The 23,406-nt window shown below is 45.6% G+C and overlaps 1 protein-coding gene and 1 long non-coding RNA gene across 2 annotated transcripts; one reads left to right on the forward strand and one right to left on the reverse strand.

Annotated features, from left to right (window-relative positions):
* Nucleotides 1-4,456: 4,456 nt before the first annotated feature.
* Nucleotides 4,457-4,906, forward strand: LOC124706533. Its single transcript, XR_007004456.1, has 2 exons — nt 4,457-4,566; nt 4,712-4,906. It is a non-coding gene; the product is annotated as an uncharacterized LOC124706533 (long non-coding RNA).
* A 16,496-nt stretch (nt 4,907-21,402) lies between these two features.
* On the reverse strand, nt 21,403-22,878 carry LOC124650416 (benzyl alcohol O-benzoyltransferase-like). Its single transcript, XM_047189947.1, has 2 exons — nt 22,432-22,878; nt 21,403-22,347 (listed from the first exon to the last, which is right to left on the reverse strand). The coding sequence occupies exons 1-2, from the start codon at nt 22,876-22,878 to the stop codon at nt 21,403-21,405; spliced, it is 1,392 nt and encodes a 463-aa protein (XP_047045903.1).
* Nucleotides 22,879-23,406: the final 528 nt, after the last annotated feature.

A 23,406-nucleotide genomic window follows, 5' to 3' on the forward strand; every position in this document is an offset into this window, starting at 1 on the left:
CAACCAAGACGGTTGATGCTCGTATCGAGCTTGACCTTAACCGGCCCTCCTCCCCGTTCGAGAGAGGACTCCTCCACCCATGAGCCAAGAAGAGGCCACCCAATCTCCCATTGTCCAATCTCCCATTGCCCAACAACCTCCGTTGGATAATGAGTATGATGAGCATGACGATGGTGATGATTGTTTCGAGATGAATGGCAACAATGTGGGTGATTTGGATAAATATTGGACGCAAGAGGAGATGGACCACTCCATTCCTTATTCCCGATGCTATGCGTCGGACTCGGATGATGATGGACCCGAAGAGGAGGTTGACGAGGATGGCTTCACGGCTAAGGAAGCCGAAAGAGCCGAGATCTTCAAGAAGGTAACCGGACGGGATATCCGGGTACCATTGTTCCGTGATGTTAGTCTTGCGGATGGAGCCGTGGTTGATGGTGGCAAAAGTTTACTTCTTGGAGCTAGGCCACTATCCAAGAGAGATGTGGATGGTAGGACGGCTATGATCTCTAAAGGGCTAACGTTTGATACATTCTTGGAATTGAAGATATGGTTGAAGGAGTTCTCCATTAAGCATCATCGCCCTTACATCGTTGTTCACTCGGACTTGAAGAAGCGGTACACGCTAAAATGTGTGGATAAAAGGTGCCCATGGGTTGTCCGTGCACGACCTTTCAAAAAGGGCCCTCTTGGCACATAACAAGTTGTGTAGCCACTCACATGTGCCGGGGACCGAAGCTTGATGGCAAGGATGCACAGCCGGACCACCGTCAACTCACATCCGAGTTCATTGCATACAAGCTCTCGGCGGAGATATCATCACTTCCGATCATGAGCATTAGGTCCGTGCAAGATACGGTCAAATCCCGGTTTGCCTACGACGTCAAGTACGGGAAGGCATGGAAGGCCAAGCAAGCCGCATTCAAGATGTTGTACGGTGATTGGGAGGAAGCATACAACCGTATCCCTAGGTTGTTGTTAGCGATGGCCGCAACTAACCCGGGCATGGTGCATGTGGTCGAGCCTTCCGCAACCAAAATGACATTGCATGATGGTAAAAGAGTGAGGGTATTTCACCGTGCATTTTGGTCATTCCAGCAATGCACGAGGGCATTCGAACATTGTAGGCCCGTCATAGCCGTGGATGGTACCTTCTTGACCGGTCAATACAAGGGCACACTATTGGTGGCAATAGCAAGTGATGCAAGCAACCGTTTAGTACCATTGGCTTTTGCATTGGTAGAGATTGAGAACAATGATAACCGGCAATGGTTTTTTCATATATTGAGGACGAGGGTCATACCACCCTCAAAGGAAGTGTGTGTCATCTCCGATCGTCATCAAGGAATTCTCAATGCGGTGGAGGTTCCAATTCCCGGGCATGCTCCCTTGCATCACCGATGGTGCATGAGGCATTTTTGTGCGAACTTCTACCGGGCATGCAAGAGCAAAGAGTTGTCTGACCTTCTTCAAGATTGTTGCCTCGCTTATTCGGAGCGCCGCTTCGCAAATCTATACAACGGCTTGCTGAAGCACAAAGACCTCAACGCGGGTGGTCAAGAGTTTCTACATAGACACCTCGTATTTAACTCAAAGTGGGCGAGAGCTTATGATGAGGATGGGAGGAGATATGGCCAAATGACAAGCAACATGGCCGAGTGCTTCAACAATGTTTTGAAGGGTGTTCGTGCATTGCCCGTGACGGCAATCATTCAATACACATTCGAGATGTTGAATGTCTATTTCCAGAACTACACCGATGAAACGGAGAAGGAAATTGCTTTGAATGCCGAGTTCCCAAAGAAGGTTCAAGAGTTCATGGATTTTCAGGCGAGGAAGACCGACTCCCAAACGGCTACATGTTATGATAATGTTGACTGGGTTTACCAAGTGAATGAGCCGGGAGGCACCACACAAGGTGGTGTCCAACACGGAGGCCGGGCTTTCCGTGTGTCCCTAAAGACATGTGAATGCATATGTAGGAGGCCCTCTTTGCTTCATTTGGCTTGCTCCCACTTGCTAACAGCAGCACGCACTAGACGTGTCGACTACAATAACCCGCTCACCGTTCGGGAGTCCGAGTTCTCAATCGAAGCCACAAAGAGGACATGGGCTCCAAGGTTTTGTCCTTACTTGGATCAATCACAATGGCCGGAGTATCATGGAGTGCAAGTTTGGCCAGATCCGGAATGGAAGGTTGTGAAACGTGGAAGAAGAAAGACAAAGAGGTATCACGGAGATATGGATAGATGGGGTCATTCCGGAAACAGGTTATTCCAAGAAGCTCGCGAGCCAACTAATTGTGGATCCTGCAATAGTAAGGGCCACAATAAAAGGAAGTGCACATCCGGCAAAAAATCAAAGGGCAATGATGCTAGCACAAGTCAAGCATCAAGTAGCCAACAAGCTTCAAATCAACCTCCAAGCCAACAAGCTCCAAGCCAACAAGCTCCAAGCCAACAAGCTCCAAGCCAACCGCGTCAAACTCCTCCAAGCCAAACGCGTCAACCTCCTCCAAGCCAAACGCGTCAACCTCCTCCAAGCCAAACGCGTCAACCTCCTCCAAGCCAAACGCGTCAACCTCCTCCAACCCAAGCATGTGTGGCGCCGATGCCACGGGCGCCACACAAAGAGGGTCGCCAAAACGGCTAAGTCCCAGACGATTTGTCTTACAGTATGTTTTGTGCAATTAGACATGCATGTGTGGCGCCGATGCCACGGGCGCCACACAGTGCAGTGTGGCGCCAGTGTGAAGGGCGCCACACATTGACTTGTGTTAAAACCATGAAAAATCCTACCATATTCCAACAAAACTGCCATCATGTCAAAAGCTATGTCATACACACATCATATCAACAGCCATTTCGTACACACATCATGGACATAACATCATCATACCTAACATCGTAGCACATAGTTTCATACAATTTAAGATAGAATTCAAACAACACGAAGCAACGAAGATAGAGTTGACAACACTCTAAGTTCTAACTATCGGTGTCCGAGCCGGATTCGCCGGTGTGGGGGTAGTGCACACGGCAGGCGGTGTCGTCGAACACCTTGACGATCATCTCGCCGTCCCCCTCGTAGAGGAAGGTGAGCTGGCAGCCGGGCTCGAGGTGGAGGTCACGGGCGAACTTGTCCCACCCCGTGTGCAGGTACATCTTCCCCTGCCCGTCGAAGAGGACCTCCACGGGCCAGCGGCAGAAGTTGCAGCTAGCCTCCCATAGGCGCAAGTGCGCCGGCTCGACGCCGTCGACGAACTCGGCGAACTTGTCCGGTAGCCGCTTGATGCCGAGTGGGTCGTCGTCGATGCGGAGGAGGAACTCGAAGCAGCGTTCGTCATGCGAAGACGAGGAGGATGCAGGTGACGGTGATCGTGGGGCCCTTGCTGCTCCACCGCGGCGGCCCCTTCCCCGGCCCGGGGGGCGCCCAGGACCGCGGCGGCCGCCCCTTCCCCGTCCTCCGGCACCGGCCATCCTACATGTTTACATTTTTGAACCATATTACGATCCATTCAACTAACAAATATGAGTTACTCCATCACAAATACTAGGCATACATGTGGGTTCATACACATACATACACATACATACATAGAGTTCATACACATACATGTGAAATTTCATATGTAGATTTCTACACATCTATGGTTCAAACACATGCATACATGAGGCTACCATCTCCAACACAAACAATACAATATAGAGTGCACAAAAGAAAAAAACATGTCTAGGGTTCATGTCCAAATCTAGCCCGATCTATGAAATTAGTGGATGAATGGAGAAGATTTGAAGGAGATTACCTTGACAAATGGATGGGGAACGATCTCCACGGACAGATCTGACGATTTGGTGGTGGATTTGGTGGGGGGGAGAGGGAGGAGAGAGAGAACCGGGTTGGGGAGGAGGGAGAGAAGAAGAACAGAGGAAGAAGAGAAAGGAAGAGATGGTCGGGCTGGGCTGGGCGCGCGCGGCCAAACTTAAGTGGATGTGTGGCGCCCTTGCCAGGGGCGCCACACTTTCAAAGTGTGGCGCCGGCCGGAACGGCGCCACTCCTGCTGCCACGTCGGATCGGGTCACCAGCTCAGCGTCGACGGGCCACGTCGGATGGGTGTGTGGCGCCAGCGTCAGGGGCGCCACATGGGCATGTGTGGCGCCTGTGGGAGGGGCGCCACACAAAAGGGTTAGATTGGTGAAATAGTTTCGCCGGAGGGTCAGTCTGTGCTTTTCTTCCTGTTTTGGGTTATTTTTGTGTAAATCGCCTCCCTTCTCCTCCCGCCGCGCTGCGCCGTGCGAGCTGGCTACGGCGCCGCCATCCTTCACGCCTCCTCCGGTCGCGCCGCCCGCCGCCTCTCCCTTTTCCCGTCGCGCCGCGCTGCGCCGTGCGAGCTGGCTACGGCGCCGCCATCCTTCACGCCCCAGTCCTCCGGCTTGTGCTGCTCCGCGTGAGGCTCCTCGGCAAAGGAGGCCGGGCTCCAGACCTCCGGCTCGTGCTGCTCCGCGCGAGCAGCAGCAGCAAAGCGGGGAGAGGCTCGGCCAGAGGCATACCCCGGCGGCGGCGCAAGTAGGGCCCTCCTCTTCGTGCTTCCTCCTTCCTGTTACTCTTCCCTCCCTCTGCCCTCTCTGATTTCTCCCTAAGCTGTGCTTCCCCTGCAGCTCCCTAACCGTAGATCCACGGGCCGCCGCCTTCTCATCTCCTCTTCTTGCAGACGACGGGAGTAGCAGCGAACACAATGGACGAAAAAAGAGGGCTGCGTCGGCTGGCGTTCAGATGTGCGAGGTCGCATCAGGTTGTGCTCTCTCTGTGTTCATTCATTTCGATCCATGTATTATGTTTTAAGTTTGTGTGATGTGGTTACTGTGGATGCAAGATTAAAGGAAAATCTCATGCCGGCCAAAAAAAAGAATGGAATGTTCTCCTCCCTGTTTGAGAGGTAAATATTGGATCTCCATTGACTTTTTGGTATCATTATTCTGCTGTCATATTCAGTTAGTTTGGCAAGGGGATCTCCTTAAACATACTACTTTTTTAATCAGCTTATTGTTCACACCGGAGGAAATAAGATAGGTGTTTCTTTTTCTTAAAACTTAAAATGTTTTGGATATTTGTTTAGCTACAACACTTGCTTGTAAAGGGTATCATGTGTATATCATACTAGATTGCATTTTGTATAATCTCAGGTTGTATATCGCGGGGCGACCGGTTGACGCGAGGGAGCAGACGAGAGAAGCTGCAGAGGTGGAGGCGGTCGTGCAGAAGGTGTGAACAGCGGCCGCTGCATCTGGTCGTCGGCGTGGCTCCGACCGCGTGCTGAAGTACGGCCGCCTCGTCGGGCAAGCAGCAACAAGACGGCATGGGGCGAGCGGTTGATGCGTGGAGCGGCCGAGAGAAGCTGCTGAGGTAGAGCCGGGCGTGCACGAGGTCGACATCCTGGTCCGCTCCTTTGTTTGTTTTTGCTAGGACTTCCCGTGGTGTGATTATACCTCTGTTTTGGCGCCTCGCTGAGAACGATTATGTCGCTGTTATAATCCTGTCTAGGGATGATTGCGGCATCACCGGTTGGATGGGCTTGAAGGTACTACCTCCGGTCAACTTTAATCGACGCGCGAGCATGCCTACCATAACGCTACTAATGCTTTCCCTTTGCGTCGATTTTTTCTAACCGGAGGGAGTATTTGATAATTTCCAACTTTGCATGTTTGTTGCCTTCAAGTACAGGAAAAAAATAGTTCATGAGAAGGTGTAGGACTTATGATTAACAATCTGTAATATTTTAGCATTTCCCTTACTATCCATTCATGTGTTTAATGTATTAATTTTTTGACACAAAAGTGCATGACATTGGTTGCAACTCTGGTGTGGTTTTATGTTCAGAGAATTTACTTTTATCCTGTAGTTCAGTGGATATGCTTTGATCTGAAGGATTTTTTTGGGGGTCATTATAGTATTATGCGTGATGAAACTTGGAAATGGTCTAATATAATTCATCGCTTCTGTGAATTAGATTCATTCTAAGTACTATCCCGGTTTTATGCCAAAACCAGCTATCTATCTTCTTCATTTTTTGAAAATAGTGCATGGTTCTTTTTATTTTTGTGTAGTTATCATCAGGTGAACATACAAATTTATTTTCATTCAAGCATATAGATTGGTCTGCCAGAATGTCACCAACTCAAAGCTTGATATGTATGATTTTATCCTGCCTGAAAAACAATCATGCCTCTTATTCTTCTTTTTTGACATATTGGTCTTGAGGGTAATGAGTAGAAAAAATCATTTCGTGAGTCAATCGGATTGGCTCAGTTTATTTGAGAAGGCCGAAATAACATTGTAAAAGACATCTATTTGGTTCCGGGAATAGCAATTTACCTTTTCTTGATATGGTACTGATGTCCTGACAGTTTCCTTTACTTTTATTGAAAGGTAATTGCATTTGCATGTATTTCGTCTAAAGGTAAAGACATCTATAGCTATTATTTTAGTCCTATGAAGCAGAGTTGCTTCTCTGGATGTTCTCCACATGAATACAATGGGTTTGATTTAAATCATGATATGGATATTATTTTCAGTTCTGCTCATGGTTTGTCGTATAAGAAACAAAATATTCTTCATCTTTTAGTTTGTTCATATGATTCACGATAGTTATTGCCGTGTGTGTATGCTATTGAGTATGTGGTCTGAAAATATTGTTTTCTTCTATTTCTAATGAAATTATGGTTCTATAATCCAACACATTTTCCACACCTTAACAAACCAGGGATAATCTAATGCTCTTCTATATGGTTGCCTCAAATGCCAAGCCAAAAAGCTTTTCTTTCTTCTCTTTCTGATTTCACTGATTTTTTTTTGAAAAGTATTATACCATGATGTGCTCTGATGGATGGACATGGAAAAGAGAAAAAATAGCCTACTGTTGGTTGGTTCCTATTTGACCTGATTAATTACTTTGTGAATGAGCAGTTAGGTTGTGAAATATTTTGACCCACCTCGAGTCTCCAAATGTTTGGCATGTCTTTGTTTTGATTCAGGGATCCCGTGCCACCTATCGTCACCATGCTCCTCTGCATCCACCATGTCCCTCGTCATGTGTGGTGGCCAGAAGGCCCACTTTACCGGAAGCGAGACAGACACAGAGGCCAAGTCGTATGCGCCATCGTCGCCCAAGTCGTGCACTGCCACAGAGATGAACGAGAAGGGGCCATCGCCGGCATCCTTTCCCCTCAGTTTCCACAACAGGAGCCCTTCAAACGCCACTGAGAGCCGACCTCGACGACGTCGTCATTCTCTCCTCTGGCTTGCCCCTTGCTATGTATGGCATCAGCGATCGACTGAGACTACACACAAAAGGAAAATAAAACTCCACTTATAATTGATGTCGAAGTTGAAACAACGGTGAGTGTCCTAAACCCTGTGTTATTAACCTTATGTACGAACTTACATTGAAGGTAATTATCAAGTTGTATGCATTTGTTTAAGAAAGGCAGAAAGTCCATTGTCTAAACGCTCTTTTTTCCAACGATTTTTCCATGAACTCTTTTAGTTGATATCTACTTGTTTAGCAACGTTTTTCAGTCTGGTCGTAGATCATACCTTTTACCTTTGTAGCTACTGCCATTATTTTTTTAGTGAAGAAAATCTATTTAATTTTCTTCAGTGTTCTGGGATCTTTTCCATAATATATGCTATCAGCTTCTACAGTGAAGAAATAAGAGGTGTAAGATATTTTCCCCTCTTAGAGCCAAGTGACCTGCTTGCTTCAAAGATATAGCCAGTTTGGCCTCAGCGTTGTGATGATTTGGCTTACTAGATATGCCCAAATATATCTTTCTATGCAATCCATCTTATCTCTTGAAGGAGTGGCTCTTAATCACAAAAGTTAACCTGGACATCATACTTTCAGTTTGGCCCCAGTTTCTCTAGATCATATTCTGACTACCGTTTTGACCATGTTTCTTCGCAGGAGACAGATTCTTTTCAGTCTAGGGTCGCTTCATGATTTTCCTTGCTGGTCACCTGGTCTGTCTGGTAGGTACCTATTTTTACTGCCATGCCTCTGTAACTCTCGCTCGGCTTCTTGTTCACATTTTGTACAGATATTTTGCCACCTATTGGTTCTGTTGTGTGTTTTCTGTTTTTTTTTTTGTGTTGGCTGGGTTTGTTGGTTGAACATTAGTCTTATTCATGGTTTGTAGTCATGTTTTTATCATGGTACCTCAAAGTAAATATCCAGCTCATTCTAGGGCAGCTTGAAAAATATTCAGTACCTATCTTAAAACATGGGGATTCATGATGAAGAAAGCAGCTTGTCCTATTGTCTATGCATTATCTTTTCTTGCGCAGAATTTCATGTAATAGGAAATATAAGCTCCTTGCCTATTAGTTGGTAAAAGTACACAGAATAGTGCTACCAAAAGATACCCGCATTAATAATTTATATGGCATAGAGAGGAAAAATGAAACTGGAACCAATATTTATGAAATTATAGGAAACAATGGTGATAAGAGGACATATATTCTGAGAAGGTCATAATGTTTAGGTACATTAAATTCAGGCGTTCAAAGAAACTGATGGCTCACACTTGCTGAAAGGGGGAGCAAGTACACCTATATTCCACATAAGAAACATGAAAGCGTTTACTTGGATAGTAGAGCAACAGTGAGTTCCCTCTGAATCATAGTAATGAATTGTCAGCTAAGCTAACCAGACATCATGCCAGAAGAGGAAACAATTTGTAGGTAAGCTAGCAAAGCATGAAAGATAAAATTGGCCCACGGATATTCAGATGAAGACAATCGCCTTGGTGTAGGAAATGGTACAATCCATGTCACTCCTATCGTATAAAATATGTGTATATCTAAATGGAGTGCACATATATGGTTTCAGCCTTTCAGATGTTGCATGTAAATCGAGAACGTCAGATTTAATTTCTATGGTCATGTAATTGCTATAATGAGTCATCATAAATGCTATTTCATAAATATGCCACTTTACCTGCATGTTTTTTTCCTTATGGTGTAGTGTATAAATATCCTACTTACCTATATATACCAGTTTTGTAGTATATAAATCTGCACCGAAACACATATTTTTATTATAGATATTAATTGAGATTTGAGTACGGAAGAGGATTCGATGTTCATCCCTAGAGCTATGTGTTCACTTTTATTTCCTGGAACACTTGCATGTCTGGCACCATCCAACAGCAATATGTTGTCATTCATCAATGAAAAAAGAAGGCAGGGCGGAAGTAGGTACTTTGATCATGTGTCTTCTCCAAAAATGACTTTAGTACTGGATACTACATTTTTTTCATATATACTCCTTGTGTCTTGTGTAATACTTAGTGTTGAGCTTCTTAGGATATTAACTTTTGGGGCTATTTATAGCTGAATGGGCTCCAACTGCTGAAAATTACTAGAAAATTATAATTATATAGGTGCAAGTTATCCCACGGCACATGACCGTTAAGAATTTCATGTGAAATCTACTGATAAACTCAAGCGTTGGTGCAGCGGTTCCACGGTGCTTCCCATGCCTCGCCTCCTCACTGTCCTGCATATGTTCCTTCAGGTAGGGATTAGTGGATAAAGTACCTTTGTGTAGGAGGATCAGTGGATCACCAAAATATTTCTTTAGCCGATGATGTACATAGCTTTTCAGGTAATGTCTCTTTGTTATTGACGATGGAACTTATTAGTTTCCGTGGTGAAGTAATAATCATTTAGAACATCAAAACTACAAGCCTGGCATGTGGCATCAGATGTTGTTGTCAGCATGAGCCATCATTTTTTTTTCTTGCTTATTAATTTGTATATGTTGAGGTGTGAATTTGAATGCTTGTGTTTGGGTGGCAGATGATTTCTACACCAGCGGTGACAACAACCAGCGGTCTGAATTGTAGATAATTGTTGTATTGCAGGATATCTTGTATTATTCCTTATGAGATATAAAATTTTGAGCAGACAATGATTCTAATGCACTTATTTTCCCCTAAGAGCAGGTACTCACTTGCTTTTGGATATTTATAACACTTCTTTTTTGTTATTAGGAACTATCTTTGTTGATATGTCCTTGTGAACTATTTCTTTCACAGGTTTTAATGAGTATATATAGATGGACATCTGTGCTTCAAACAAAAAGAAAATTATACATCACAGAGGTACTCCAAGTTCTGATGCTGTTATCTTTCAATGCTACAATTGTATTCATCTCGGTGAGGAACTGTAAGAGGGCTATAGATTGGTAATTTAGTACATGTTGTTCTGCTTTTTCATTCATATATATTAGTGCCTATCTATGTCAGCATGTCACAATTGTATTCATCTCAGTGAGGAGCTGTAAGAGAGATTGGTAACTTATATTCAGTGTGTAAATTCCTTCTAACACTACAGACTGTTTTCTTGAAAGCTTTGAAAGGAAAACAAATACTCTGTTCAGTTTCTCAGCTTTTAGTTCTCTGTACTGTACAAGCTATTCACATGCTCATTTTTTTATGTTGTTTAGAAAAATGAATCCATCTAAATGCTACCGTGGTAAGTTCATACACATTATTCAGTCTCAGAATCTCCATTGGTATATGCACTATGGGGGCTAATTGTCTGGAATCTATTGCAGGAACATGACCATGTTTACGCAGCCTGTCCAACCTTCTAACCACTACCGCCTGCAGTTTTTCAGTACCAAGACTACTCACGGAATGCCTCCACTTTGTCAGGGCATGCCTACTTGGAGTCACAATGTGATCAGTTCCTACTTGCAAGCATAATGTGATAAGTGTAGACAATGCCCTGGCTGTGCTACTTGCACTTCTTATTAGTCATGAGCATCAAGTCTAGCTTCCTAACTGGAGTTTCATTTCCTGCATCTCACGTTGTTGTTCAAAAATATGACCAATTAGTATACTAATTAATACAAAAAAAATCTATGGATTGCCTATGTTAAGTTCTGTCACTTTACTATGGTATCTTTTCTTGCATCTCTGGTATTTTGTTTATATATTGATCTGGCAAGGACTCATTGGGAATGCGCATCAGTGAATTAGACTAGCTGAATACGAACTTAACTGGTGCAAACAAATAGCACTGTAGAACAATCAGAGCCTTAGCAGACCAACATCTTCAGATTATCTATATTTTGTTCTACTTGATTTGCTTACTATCGATCTACAGTTTATATAATTATATCTTTTCTCAGCCCTCCAGTATTTTGTGCAACTACTGGTTTACAAGTGACTCATCAAGTGTTGTACTGTAGGTTATCTGCAATGACAAACTCCCACCAAATTATGAGTAGCACGGAAGTAGTGCACGCTGGATTGATGGTGGAATTAATTTATGGTCGAATTAATTTATCTTACTGAGAAAACTACTGAAAGATGGTACGACCAGTGGCAATATAATCCAATCTGATAAACAGAATCCGGACCTATTTTTACATGAACCTGAACTAACTTTTGCACAAGGACTTGTGCTTACTGTCCTTTCTTATGTGAGATACTTGCTGGTCGTTGGAATTGGATGGTTGCGGAATGGGCATCTAGATTCATTGTCTTGCCTTCCGATGAAACCAAGGCAGCACCTTCTGAAGCAAACTACCAGTGGAACGGGACTTTTTGGTTGGCTTAGTTAGCAGTAAAGTACCGAAGCATTCTTCAGAGTTTGGCTATCAATAGTACAAAAGGTGTGTGTCAGATAAGAATGATATTTGTGGACTTTACTGAAATATTATGTGGTTTGGTATCCACTTTTTCATAGTATATTTTGTAGGACGGAAACAGAAAATTCCCTCATGGCGTGTACATTAACTAAATATATAGAATTATGGTAAAAAAAAAGGAGAGCGTCACCCATGCCGGTGCCATCACCCAGATGCTGAGATGCACACCTCTAGGCCCTGCTCGGAAACGCACCACTCCAGAAACTCGCGCATGACAAGGCCTACGTGGACAAAACTCACGCGCCTGGGAGATGGAGGCGCAGCTCCTGGAACTGGCGGTGGCCGTCGAAGTGGGTGGAGGCCGGAGGGAGCCGCCGGATGGGGTGCGGACGGAGCAGTCAGAGACGGGCAGAGGGGACAGGGGGGTAATCTCACCCTCCAGGAGCAGCCGGCACGTCTCCCCACCCTTCCCCGGCAGCGCGGCGGCCGGAGCAACAAGTCTGCAGAGCCCGCTTGGCTGCGTTGCGGAGGATGGAGCCAACTTGTGTTGGTCTTGAATTGCTGCTATCCGCTGGATCTATTTGGACGGTGGATGTTTGGGCTCGAGGCACGCTGTGCCTTGCAAACAGCAAGACGTCCCTCACTCACTCTCTATTCTTTTTACCATTTCAGTTCAATGTAGCTTCAAGCAGAGAAAAAGACACTGCCGAGTACTGCATGAAAACATAATTAAGAAAAAAAGAAACTATTGAACATGGCAGGTTCAATGAAAAAAAGTATGCATCAACTATCTTAAACTGAAAACAGCAAGTTGAGTTCGATTCAGACAACACTTGATACTACATCCTACTGCATTTCATTTGAAATTCAATACGGATCAGAAAACAAAATAACACGTACAAACTCCATGAGGATCTTACCACTGTACCACAACAGTTACACTGACTACACTGTCTATGACAAAATACACAAACAAAACAAGAACCGAAAACATAATAGTTCTACAGCTAGCAAGAACATCTAAGCTTCCTGCGATATAGAGTTATTTTTTCATATGACCAACTATAATAGCTTTTGATGTGTAGTGTGACCAATCTTGCTCTCAAATCCCCACAGTTCACCGGGGTTCGTCGTGCCCAGAGGTAGGCAATGGTCGTGATGTTCTGCTTTCACTACTGCTCCGTGGAGCCCTAACGAGCCCCTCTTTCATAGGATCACAACTCTCTCTTTCTATTGTTAGTATACATTACATGCCAAAATTTAGTTCGTAATATCTTATTGTTTCGTTGGTCAAATACTGTCAACATACTATTGTTCTGCTTGCCAAGTATTGACAACATATAAGAACAAAGCTGAGAAATTTGTTGCCCGAGCCGTGATTACTCAAATATTAACCTTTTCAGTATTAATTCATTTTCTTTTTTGAGGTTTAACAATTTTTTTATTATATGCTATCAACAATAGTAGGATTGGATATGAAGGACATGAACAAAAAAACTTACGAAAATCCAAATGAAGCATATTCTGTTGATAATATACATGATTGCTGAATTGAGAGAGAAGGCGAGAAATCAGACAATTTGAAAGAGAGAGAAGCTGAAAATCATGCAATAAATGGACAAGGACACCAAGCTTCTCTAGCATACGATAGAGTAATATTTTCTTGGTTGATTTCTATTTCGCTGGTGATGCCATTTTGGCTGCATTTCGGGGCCTCTGAGGGTGTGTTCATTCCGACTGTAGTTGCGATATAGATATGAAATAAATGTACGAGGTGATAGTGCTCTTGTGCAAATTTCTTTTGTCGTATGGGTAGTACTTTTTTTATAGTTCTTTCTACGCAATTATGGTTAAGTATTGTTATGGTTCTATCTATATAATGTTTATTACCTTTTTAGTTGTCGACTTCTTTACATGCTATGTATTCTTACACCACTCTCATAAAATGGACCGGTCTATGTGTGCTTAGTGCACTAGATGCAGTAATTATGTTTAACACATTCTCGGTGTCTAGGTTACACTTTGTTTAATATGTTGATTTATTTATCCATGTGAAGAAGGGCCGAGCGGAACTGATAATTCTTAATTTATTTTATAATAATTGTTGTGTTCTTCTACTTATTTTTGTCAACTCATAATTATAACAAATAATTATTCACTTTTATTTAATGCTTGCTTATCATCGATCTTTACAAAAATATACAAACTGAACATTGGTACAAATTTTACGGGATCGTGCGCCAAGGCGCACATTAAAATCTAGTTGATACTCTCCCTGGAGGCCATAGCATGTTATACACACGCACACCCTCAATAAAAAAATGTTATACACACACACACACATCACTCACAGACATCAAATTGAGAAGTCACGCTCTAAAGAAGGACATAGGCTTGCTCAAAAATCACTATAAGACGATATCGCTTCTCATACTTGGCTAGTTAATCTGCCGTAGGACCTTGGGTCTGTAAACTACTATCATTAGTGACTATTAAAATAAGATCATTATTGTCTCAAAATGAAGCTCATCATATAAACATAAACTCTCTCGGCATAAAAAATGATGTTATATATTTATCTAATTTAGATGTACTAGCATATTTCTATAAAAAAATTATCTAATTGGATTTAAATACATCTAAATTTAGACAAATTCACGACATTCTTTAAAAATGGAGGGACTACGTAGATTTTAACATGCCATCATTAGTCATTTTATATCTTGGAATACTGAATTTTTAAAACAGCAAGTAAACAATATTTGATATCAACATTGCTTATGTAGATTCTAAATGTTAATTGATATCATTTCATATATATGTGGATAAATAATTAGTTGAGACTTCTAGGGCCCTAGGTTTTTGTTGCGCCCCGGGCCCCTGAAATCTCAGGACCGGCCCTGCAGGTCACTGTCAATATCCCAACGCTCAATTATAATGAACTAAACTAACTACATATACTTTTAAATGCGTGTCTCATGATAGTGCATTTCTAAGCCTGGCTTTTTGGGAGTGGTGTTTTGGAACATGAGAGCATATGCTCCCTATATTTTGAAATGCATCTTAAGCATATTTTAAATTTCAAAAAAATTGAAACAAAAAATTTGCACGTATATCTTCACGTGCTACGCGCTCACAAAGTCGTTTCGTAAAAAATGAACTTATCATGTGACGTGTGTAAAAAAGATAAAATTCAATACTGAAAACAATGTTTTTCACAGGATAAGTTTTCTCTTTTTTACATAGGCCACAAAAAATATTATTTTTTCGTGAAACTTGACTCATACACATATATTATGGAGATGTACATGTAGAATTTTTTGTCAAAATTTTTCCACACTTCTAAATATATTTTGTTGGTAGAGGGAGTACGCACCCAGAAGCCGAATTGAATTTCCGCGGTTTTTTCCTGATATTTTGTTTCTGATTCAACTATATAAGCATGCAGAAAATGTAAAAAACTGTCACGGCCTCCTTATGGTGTAAGCGTATCAACCAGAAGCTAGCATAGGGTTCTGAACTTTTGTGTCCTTTCTATGAGTACAACAGATTTGGACAGCGCACAATGTGTTCCAAAATTAGCATCAGACTGCTTAGTCACCAAATGGTAGACACTAATTCTCAATCAATTTTTAAGACTAACAGATTCACTGTATAAATGTCTACTAAACAATGTCACTGTGCCCACCGTCGCCATCCTCTCCCTGTCTTCCTCCTTCCTCCTGTCGGAACTGTGTCGCTGACTGCCCCAAACAATAAAAACATCAGATCAGCAGAGAATCATGAGGGAGGGGAGAAAAATTATATGGCAAGAATGTTAACCTCCGTGACGATCTTCTCACCTATCCCGTCGACGGTTGCCGCTGCCTTGCTTTAGGGAAGAGGGCGAGACTGCTTGCACTGTGAGAGGAGTACTGTCTAAAGCCCATGTATGCACGTCCAGTTCAACTACGGGTCTAATCTTTCCCACGAACCCGCTTAGGCCCTGTAGGATGTGGCCCATTTATCTGAGGTTGATGGACTAATGTTGTCTGTCTTCCTTTTTTTTTCGAGAGTACCATATCTTTATAGAAGCAGAATTTTGAATACAAGAAGACTACAACTCGCTGCAAACAACGAGCGTAGTACAAACTCACTCCACTCCACACCGGCTAGTCCGAAGACAGCCACCACCAAAACTACAACCGCGACACAAAAAGCCTATCCAAAACAGAACTTCAAAGACACGTCTCGAACCACTCCGGTAACCTCCAAAGATCGACAGCTCCAACTGAACGCTCCTTGTCAAAGCACCACCAAAGTAGAAGATGGCGGGACTTGGTCCATCCTGAGAAAGGCATCGACTTGGATTCCCCGGTGATGTCGTACATAGTGCCCCGGACGATCAAGCTTGGACAGCAACAAACACCAGAGGGGCGCAACAAGAAACATCGGTCCATGTCTCCAAAACGCAATGCTCCCAATAGAGGGACGACATCGAGATGCCGCCAATGCGCCGATTCACTCCGAACCTAAGCTTTCGCCCGGGGACACCACCCGATCAAAGCGGAAACAGTGAAGTGCCGGCATACTCGACGACGCCTCCAAGGAGGGGAATGACGCCCACATGCGCCATCGCCGTCGGCACCGACACAAGTCGGGCTAGACTTTCGTCCGTGTTGCCGCACACCGCCCACGCATCCCGCCTGATTGGGCCAGCCGAACTTGTTGTCCACACCGCCGTCGTCGCAACACTTCGTCCTCGCCACCATAGCCTGGTGGACCACCGGCTTCCAGCACAGCGAAGAAGCGCACAACTCCACCTCCAACCTCCAGCTCGACGAAGAACCGCAGCAGCCCAACACCAGCACGTCGGGCCGCTCGGGCATGGCTGTCAGGCCACTCTTGGCGGACTGCCATACCGGCCCTGGCAACCCAGATCTGGCCCAAGAAGGCCCAGATCGGGCCCCCACGCCTCCGCTCCATCCTCGTCGCCAGTGCCACTGGGTGGGCACCACCGCTCGTCTTCGACCCTCAGGCGGCCGGCCGCAGGCCAGGAGCTCCTCTGGCCGCGCTCCACTCCGCCGCCGCCTGCAGGGCCTTGGACCCGCGTCCCGCACCCGACCCCATCCCGCGCCGGCCTCCGCACTTCGCCCACTGCAACGACCTCCGTCGGGCCCCTCCTCTCCTCCGCGCTTCCTCGCTGATGGCCGGCGAGCCACTCCTCTCCTCTACGCGCCATTGCAAGCGAACCTCCGCGCCGCCCTGGAGACGCCCCCTCCGCGCGAAGGGAGCCCGTCGGGGCGCGCCGACGACCTTCACCCCCCGCCTTCGACGGCCGGGTTGGGCCGCCCCGCCGCCGGCGGCGGCAGTGGCCGGGAAGATGGGATCTTGGGGGGGTCGGAGGCTAGGGTTTCCTGGGGCTCCGGAGCCGCCAGCGGCCTGGGAGCGGTACATGTAGTCTTCCTGACAAAAATACAGTACCAGAGAAAAAAAAAAGAGTGCTTCCGTATCACTAACAGCATTAGTGGTTCGTTGTGATCGCTTTTTCCTGAACGAGTATAAATTTTAAATTAATTTTATGTTTCCATTTTATGATAAATTTTAGATTAATTTTATGTTTCCAATTTTCTGATAATGGACGGAGAAATGGAATTCTATCGATGATTCAATAAGATGCAAGTCTAAAACATGCTTTCGACCTGCTTCAATAGGATGCAAATCTACATAAAAAATAAGAAAAAAGTTTATTTTTCTGATATGTCTCTAATTTCGCACAATTTTTGTGTATATGTGTGAAGGCCGAAGGATGAGGCACATTTAATTCTTTTTTTAGATCATACTCTCGAGTACGATCAAGTAGAGACAACCATGGCACGTAACCAAAAGAGGACATTTAGCCATTAGGGCACCTGAAGAGGACAATGCCATAATGGGGGAGATTGCATACGCTTGCTTGCCGGGACGGTCGGTCCATGGTCCATGGATCAACCTTTGACCAACAATCGCTAAATACGTACAAGGTTACATACATGAATTTTTTGACACTATACGCATATGGAGACGCTAGGTTCTGATACAATGGCGTTATAAGGAAATAAAAAGTTTTAGACAATGAAAAGATCAGGTGCAACGAGAGAACTGTTTTTTTCCATGCATGTTCATATGACCATATATATTTAGATTTTACAGGGACATCTATTTTTTCCCTGCTTTGGTCTCTGTAAACATGATTTAATCATGCATAGTAAAATTTAAAATTTTCAAATAACACATGGACATATATATTTACGTGTTCTTTATACTTGCACATGTAATAGCAAACAATGAGCCGTGGCAATACATGGACATTCAACTAGTAATATAAAGCGGAGCAAAAACCTATTGCGAGGAGGGATGTAGAATGCATGACATCCAGCATGGCTAAGTTAGCTGATGGATTTTGCTCGTATTTTTATACCAGTACTTTCTCTAATATAAATCATAGCATAATCACTAGTATTTACATGATGTCTAACATGTAAATGTGGACAAACAACACTATAATTATGATCTTGAAATCATGTACGCTAGACTTTTATCTTGTATTCTTTTCTAACTTCTTTATCTACCAAATGCAAATTACATCCCAGACTAGTACGTACATGATGGGACATGTAATTTTGGGCAAATTATACTGTAATTTTTCTTCTGAAATCACGAGGACTAGATTTTCCTTTATTTTTAATACAAGTTCTCTCTTTACTGAACTTCTTTTGCGAAAAATCTTCCAATCTATTAATAATCATTAGTAGCAATACAAACAACACCAAAAGTGCAACAAAAATTATAGTTAGATATTTGAACCACCTAGCGACGACTACAAAAATTATCAGTTTATTGCTAATTAAAGGTAGCAGATTGAACCAGTAGCCGCCCTATAAAGCTCGTTAATAATTCCATCCAATAGTTTGGGGGTTTTTTTTCCTCATGACACATGCTATCTTATAACTGGAAGAAATTTTGACTTGCAACTACTTGAAAATCAGTTGACCACATGTCATCTTGTGGCTGGAAGAAAAACTAACTTAGGATGAATTAAGAATCAGTCTTGTGACGATAGACACGAACTAAAAGAATATATGACAATATATTGGAGTTACCTACTCCCTTCAATTCAAAATAGTTAGATATGTTTTTCCAGGAAACACGTGAGCTTTATTAATTAGGCATAAAATTCTTACAATCATTTGTGATCAGATCCTGCACATAGGTTGGAGCTGCATCACGTAAAGAACCGGTAAAACCAGATTTGCCTAACTGCGCCAACACATGTGTTGCGCCGTTGCTCACGCAATCGACCTTCTTGACTTCAAGTTCATCATAAATCCTAAGTAGTTCTCGAGCTTCAGAGAAAAGAGCCCAGATGCTTGATATTTCAGGATCAGCAGATGTAATGGTTTGGACGGCACGGAGGCAATCCAACTCCAAAGTCGCGGGCCACTTCCTAAGCTCAATGACATGTCTTATACCCTCCAGTCAAGCTAGTATATATTCCTCTTTCGGACTTGCACATTGCGGTATAAACTACCATTCAGTTATCACCGGCTGCCCCATATGTACCAATGCCAGTATTATTTGACAAGTTGTCCCAAACAACGTCGGGGAGTGCTCCGGTGTCCCCCCCTCAACTTCATGTTTCTAAAAAAATTGGAGCTGCTCTAGTTTTTTTTTCTGATCTGTGGAGTTGCTCTAGTTTTTTTTTTTCTGATCTGTGAAGTTGCTCTAGCTTCTGGAGTTGGTTCCGTGGAACAGAAAAACACGGAGCAGCTGTTTATTTACGTCCCACTGCCATAGAATAAGTAACCAAAATGTTACGTACTTCTTATCTTTCCCCCCTCCCCGTCCAGACTTTTTCCTGATTTGACTTCACCGCAACACGCCTACCGCGAATCGAGGCCGCCGGCGAACAAATCAATGTACCTTCAGCCGGAGTCAAATTTGCCCGATTCATTCTTGATTTCGCGCAAATTGAGTTGTAGCTTGTTGCCGGCGCCGCTTGTTGTGGCCGCCTCAACCAACTTCGTCCTGGGTGAGGTGGCGTGAGACGTAGTGGAGGTGACAGCAAGCTCCTGGCGGCGGCAGCGAGCTACAATTCGATTTGCGAAGCAGCGAGAACGAATTGGACAAGTTCGACTCCAGCGAAAGGTACGTCGACTCGTTCACTGGAGGCCATGATTTAGTGACGACAAATGTAAATCGCGTTGCGGTGAAGTCGAATGGCGCGAGAGGAGGGAGGAGAGAGATAACACGTGTTTAACATTTCAGTCACTAATCAGTAACAGTCGGATGTAAATTACGGCCACTTCGTGTTTTTATGTTGGAGCGGTCACATGTTATCTCTCTCCTTTCTCCTCCCGCGCCATTTGACTTTACCGCAACGCGATTTACATTTGTCACCACTGAATCATGGCCTCCGGCAAACGAGTCCACGTACCTTTCGCTGGAATCAATCTTGTCCGATTCGTTCTCGCCGCTGCGCAAATCGAGTTGTAGCTCACTGCCGTCGCCGCCAGTAGCTTGTTGTCAACTCCACTACGTCTCACGCCGCCTCACCAAGTTGGTTGAGGTGCCCATAACAAGCTTCTGGCAGCGGCAACAAGCTACAACTTGATTTGCGCGGTAGCAAGAATGAATCAGACAAGTTTGACTCCGGCTAAAGGGTACATTGATTCTTTTGCCGGCGGCCTCGATTCGCGGCGTGAATCGTGTTGCGGTGAAATCAAATCGGGGAAGAGTCTGAGCAGGGAGGGGAGAAAGATAAGACGTGCGTAATGTTTTGGTCACTTACCGGTGGCAGTGGAACGTAAATAAACAGTCGTTCCGTGTTTTTCTGTTCCATGGAACCAACTTCATGTATTTATACCAAAAGCTAAAGCAACTCCACAGATCAAATAAAAAAAAACTGGAGCAGCTTCAAATTTTTAGAAACATGGAGTTGAGGGGGGGACACCGGAGCACTCCCCAACAACGTCAACATTGTCCATTACCCTTCCTTCCATTGGTGCTACCAACCGACGTGAGTCCTCAGAACCGGCATGCCCATGAAGGATTGGTTTAGAAGCTACTCCCTCCTTCACAGTTTATTAGGCGCGCGCGTACCCCTAGGTCATCAATTTAACCTATATAATTTAAATTATATAATACAAAAATTATATCATTAGAAAATAGAACATCTGAACTTTTTAATGATATAATTTTTATAACATATAACTAATGCTAACTTGATCAAATTTGCGATCTAGGGGTACGCGCGTGCCTTATAAACTGTGAGAGAGGGAGTAGCAGAAAGGATTGATCGTAATTATGGATAAAAGAAGCCGATGCGACAATCGAGGGTTTACCATCTCCGTGGACAATGTTATTGTAGTGGTGCCAGACCCGGCAGAATAAAAAGTAAGATATGTTTTGTGTGTGTAGATACATCTATTTTTTAGCAATTATTTTAAACCAAAGAAAGTACTGCGTTTAGACTTTATAGACTCGTGGGCATAGATAACCAAGGCAACCAACGCATGCCCGACGAGCCTTTTTCACTTTGGTCTAGTGTATCACACAAGCGGCACAGCTCGCACCCCAAGTCCACAAACCAACTCCGGATTAACTTTGACTAGCACTGTACTTCTTACTGCGGAGTAACCACTATACTTCACTAACCAGTAACCACGACACGCAATTGCGGATAACGAAACGGACGGGCGACGGGACTGCGCACGGTAGCAGATTCAGAGCGCAGATTTGATCATGGCGGGGATCATTTCGGCGACGTCGACGGCCGCAGGGCGCAGCAGCTTGCCCATCTCCTCCACGAACTTGTCCATGGCGGGGCCGGGCAGGCACATTGGAATCACGATGCCGTCCTCGCCCTTGGCGTTCTTAAACGGGATGAGGAAGCTGGCCACGCCGGGTATGGCGCCCACGCCGCCCTTGGCCGGACCGCCGTACACGGGCCTGCCCCACCCGAAGTCCAGGTCGCCGAAGCCGGCCTTGGTGACGTCCGACGCCAGGTACGCGCGCACCACCGTGAAGTGCGGCCGCCCGCGCTGCACCATCAGGTCCGCCACCGACCTCATGTACTCGCCGTCCACCTCGCCCTTGGCCTCCTTCACCAGCCGCACGGCGTAGCTCAGGGGCCTCGCGCACAGCTCGCCCGCGGCCGACACGGCCACCGGAAACGCGAACGCGTTGCCGTAGTACCCGCTCGGGATGGCGCTCTCCTTGCCCTTGCCGCCGCGGGCGTTGACGATGCAGATCATCCTCATCTCCTCGTCGGCGTCGGGGGCCAGTGCCACGGTGCGGCACTTCCATAGGCAGCCCGTGAGGACCTCGAACGTGGTGGCGCGCTTCCGGAGGCCCGGCGCCAGGTGGGAACGGATGGCGGCGACCTCCTTGGCCCCGAAGAAGAAAGAGCGGTGCGCCATGTCGTCGAGCGGAATGATGGTCCCGTTGGTGTCCGGCACCTCGTCGTACTCCCGGTGAGCGAAGACAGGACGCGGCGGGTTCCGCGCCTCCAGCAGCTCCCGCCTCCATACCGGGAGCACGGACGGCACCGTGGCGCCCCGCGCCAGCTCCGCCACGGCGGCCAGAAATTGCACCAGCCCCTGCGCGTCTGACATGGTGTGCATCAACCGCACCGCCAGGATGAAGCCTCCGCACGACAGCCGTGTCACCTGCACGCACGTACCACAGTGAGCCACGCATGCATCGAAATTCGAAAATGCTTCCACGTACACGATAACTGCAAGGAAAGTTACCTGGAAGAGGAGGAGCGGCGTGCCAAGGACCTCGGACGAGCCGGGGACGTCGAAGACGAGCTCCTCGAGCCCCGGGAAGGGCGGCTGCAGGGCGTCGCCGAAGTGCTCGAGGCGAACGTCGGCGTCAGCCTCGATGAACAGCACGCCCTCGCCGATGCAGTCGACGGCGAGCTTGCGGCCCTCGAGCTCCCTCAGCCGGCCGGCGAACGGGTAATAGTGCACGAGCGCCCTGGCCACGGCGTCCCGGACCACCGCGGCCGGGTCCTTGCCGCTCATGAACGCGTTGCGGCGGTAGAACTGGATGACGGGGATGTGGAACCGCAGACCGTCCTGGTCGTCGATGTCCGACAGCCGCTTCAGTTCGTGCGGTGTCGGCCCTGCCGGCGCCACCAGCTCGGGCGCCTTCCTCCGCACCGTGAACTTCAACGACGCCGCCGAGCCCGCCATGAGCACTGTCTCAGCTAGTGCACGACTTGAAGGATGAGCTAGGATAGAGGCGATCGATGGTGCGGGCGTGAGCTCGTGTGTTCGCTGCTGCTCCTGTTCTAGGTTTGTGGAGAAATGGCGTGGCACCAGGACAGTATATAAACGGGTGGCTGCACTCTGACAGTGAGATATGCTGTATGTGTCAGCACTCATGTAGTTGGGTCGAAATTAGAAAGCAGTTTACTGACCCTGGTTTTTCTTCTTCTTTTCTTTGGCAGACTATGATTTGTTGCTAGTAATAATACAGTGTGAACGAGACCCGCGGGAGACATCACATCGACGACTGACTTGACCAACGCAGCGAGTCGGGAGGTGCGTGCTCTGTGTGCGCAAGTGGACTCGGCCACTCGGGCTTCTTGCATAACTGATTTCTTAGTGTGGTGTTAGTGTTAGCTTGTTACTTGCCTTTTATTTCTATGTCGGGAAATTATCTGATGGTTTTAAATCGAATAATCCATTTAATACGGATATGTCTAATCTAATATAGCA

Source organism: Lolium rigidum, chromosome 4 (assembly GCF_022539505.1).
Source record: "Lolium rigidum isolate FL_2022 chromosome 4, APGP_CSIRO_Lrig_0.1, whole genome shotgun sequence".
NCBI lineage: Eukaryota > Viridiplantae > Streptophyta > Magnoliopsida > Poales > Poaceae > Lolium > Lolium rigidum.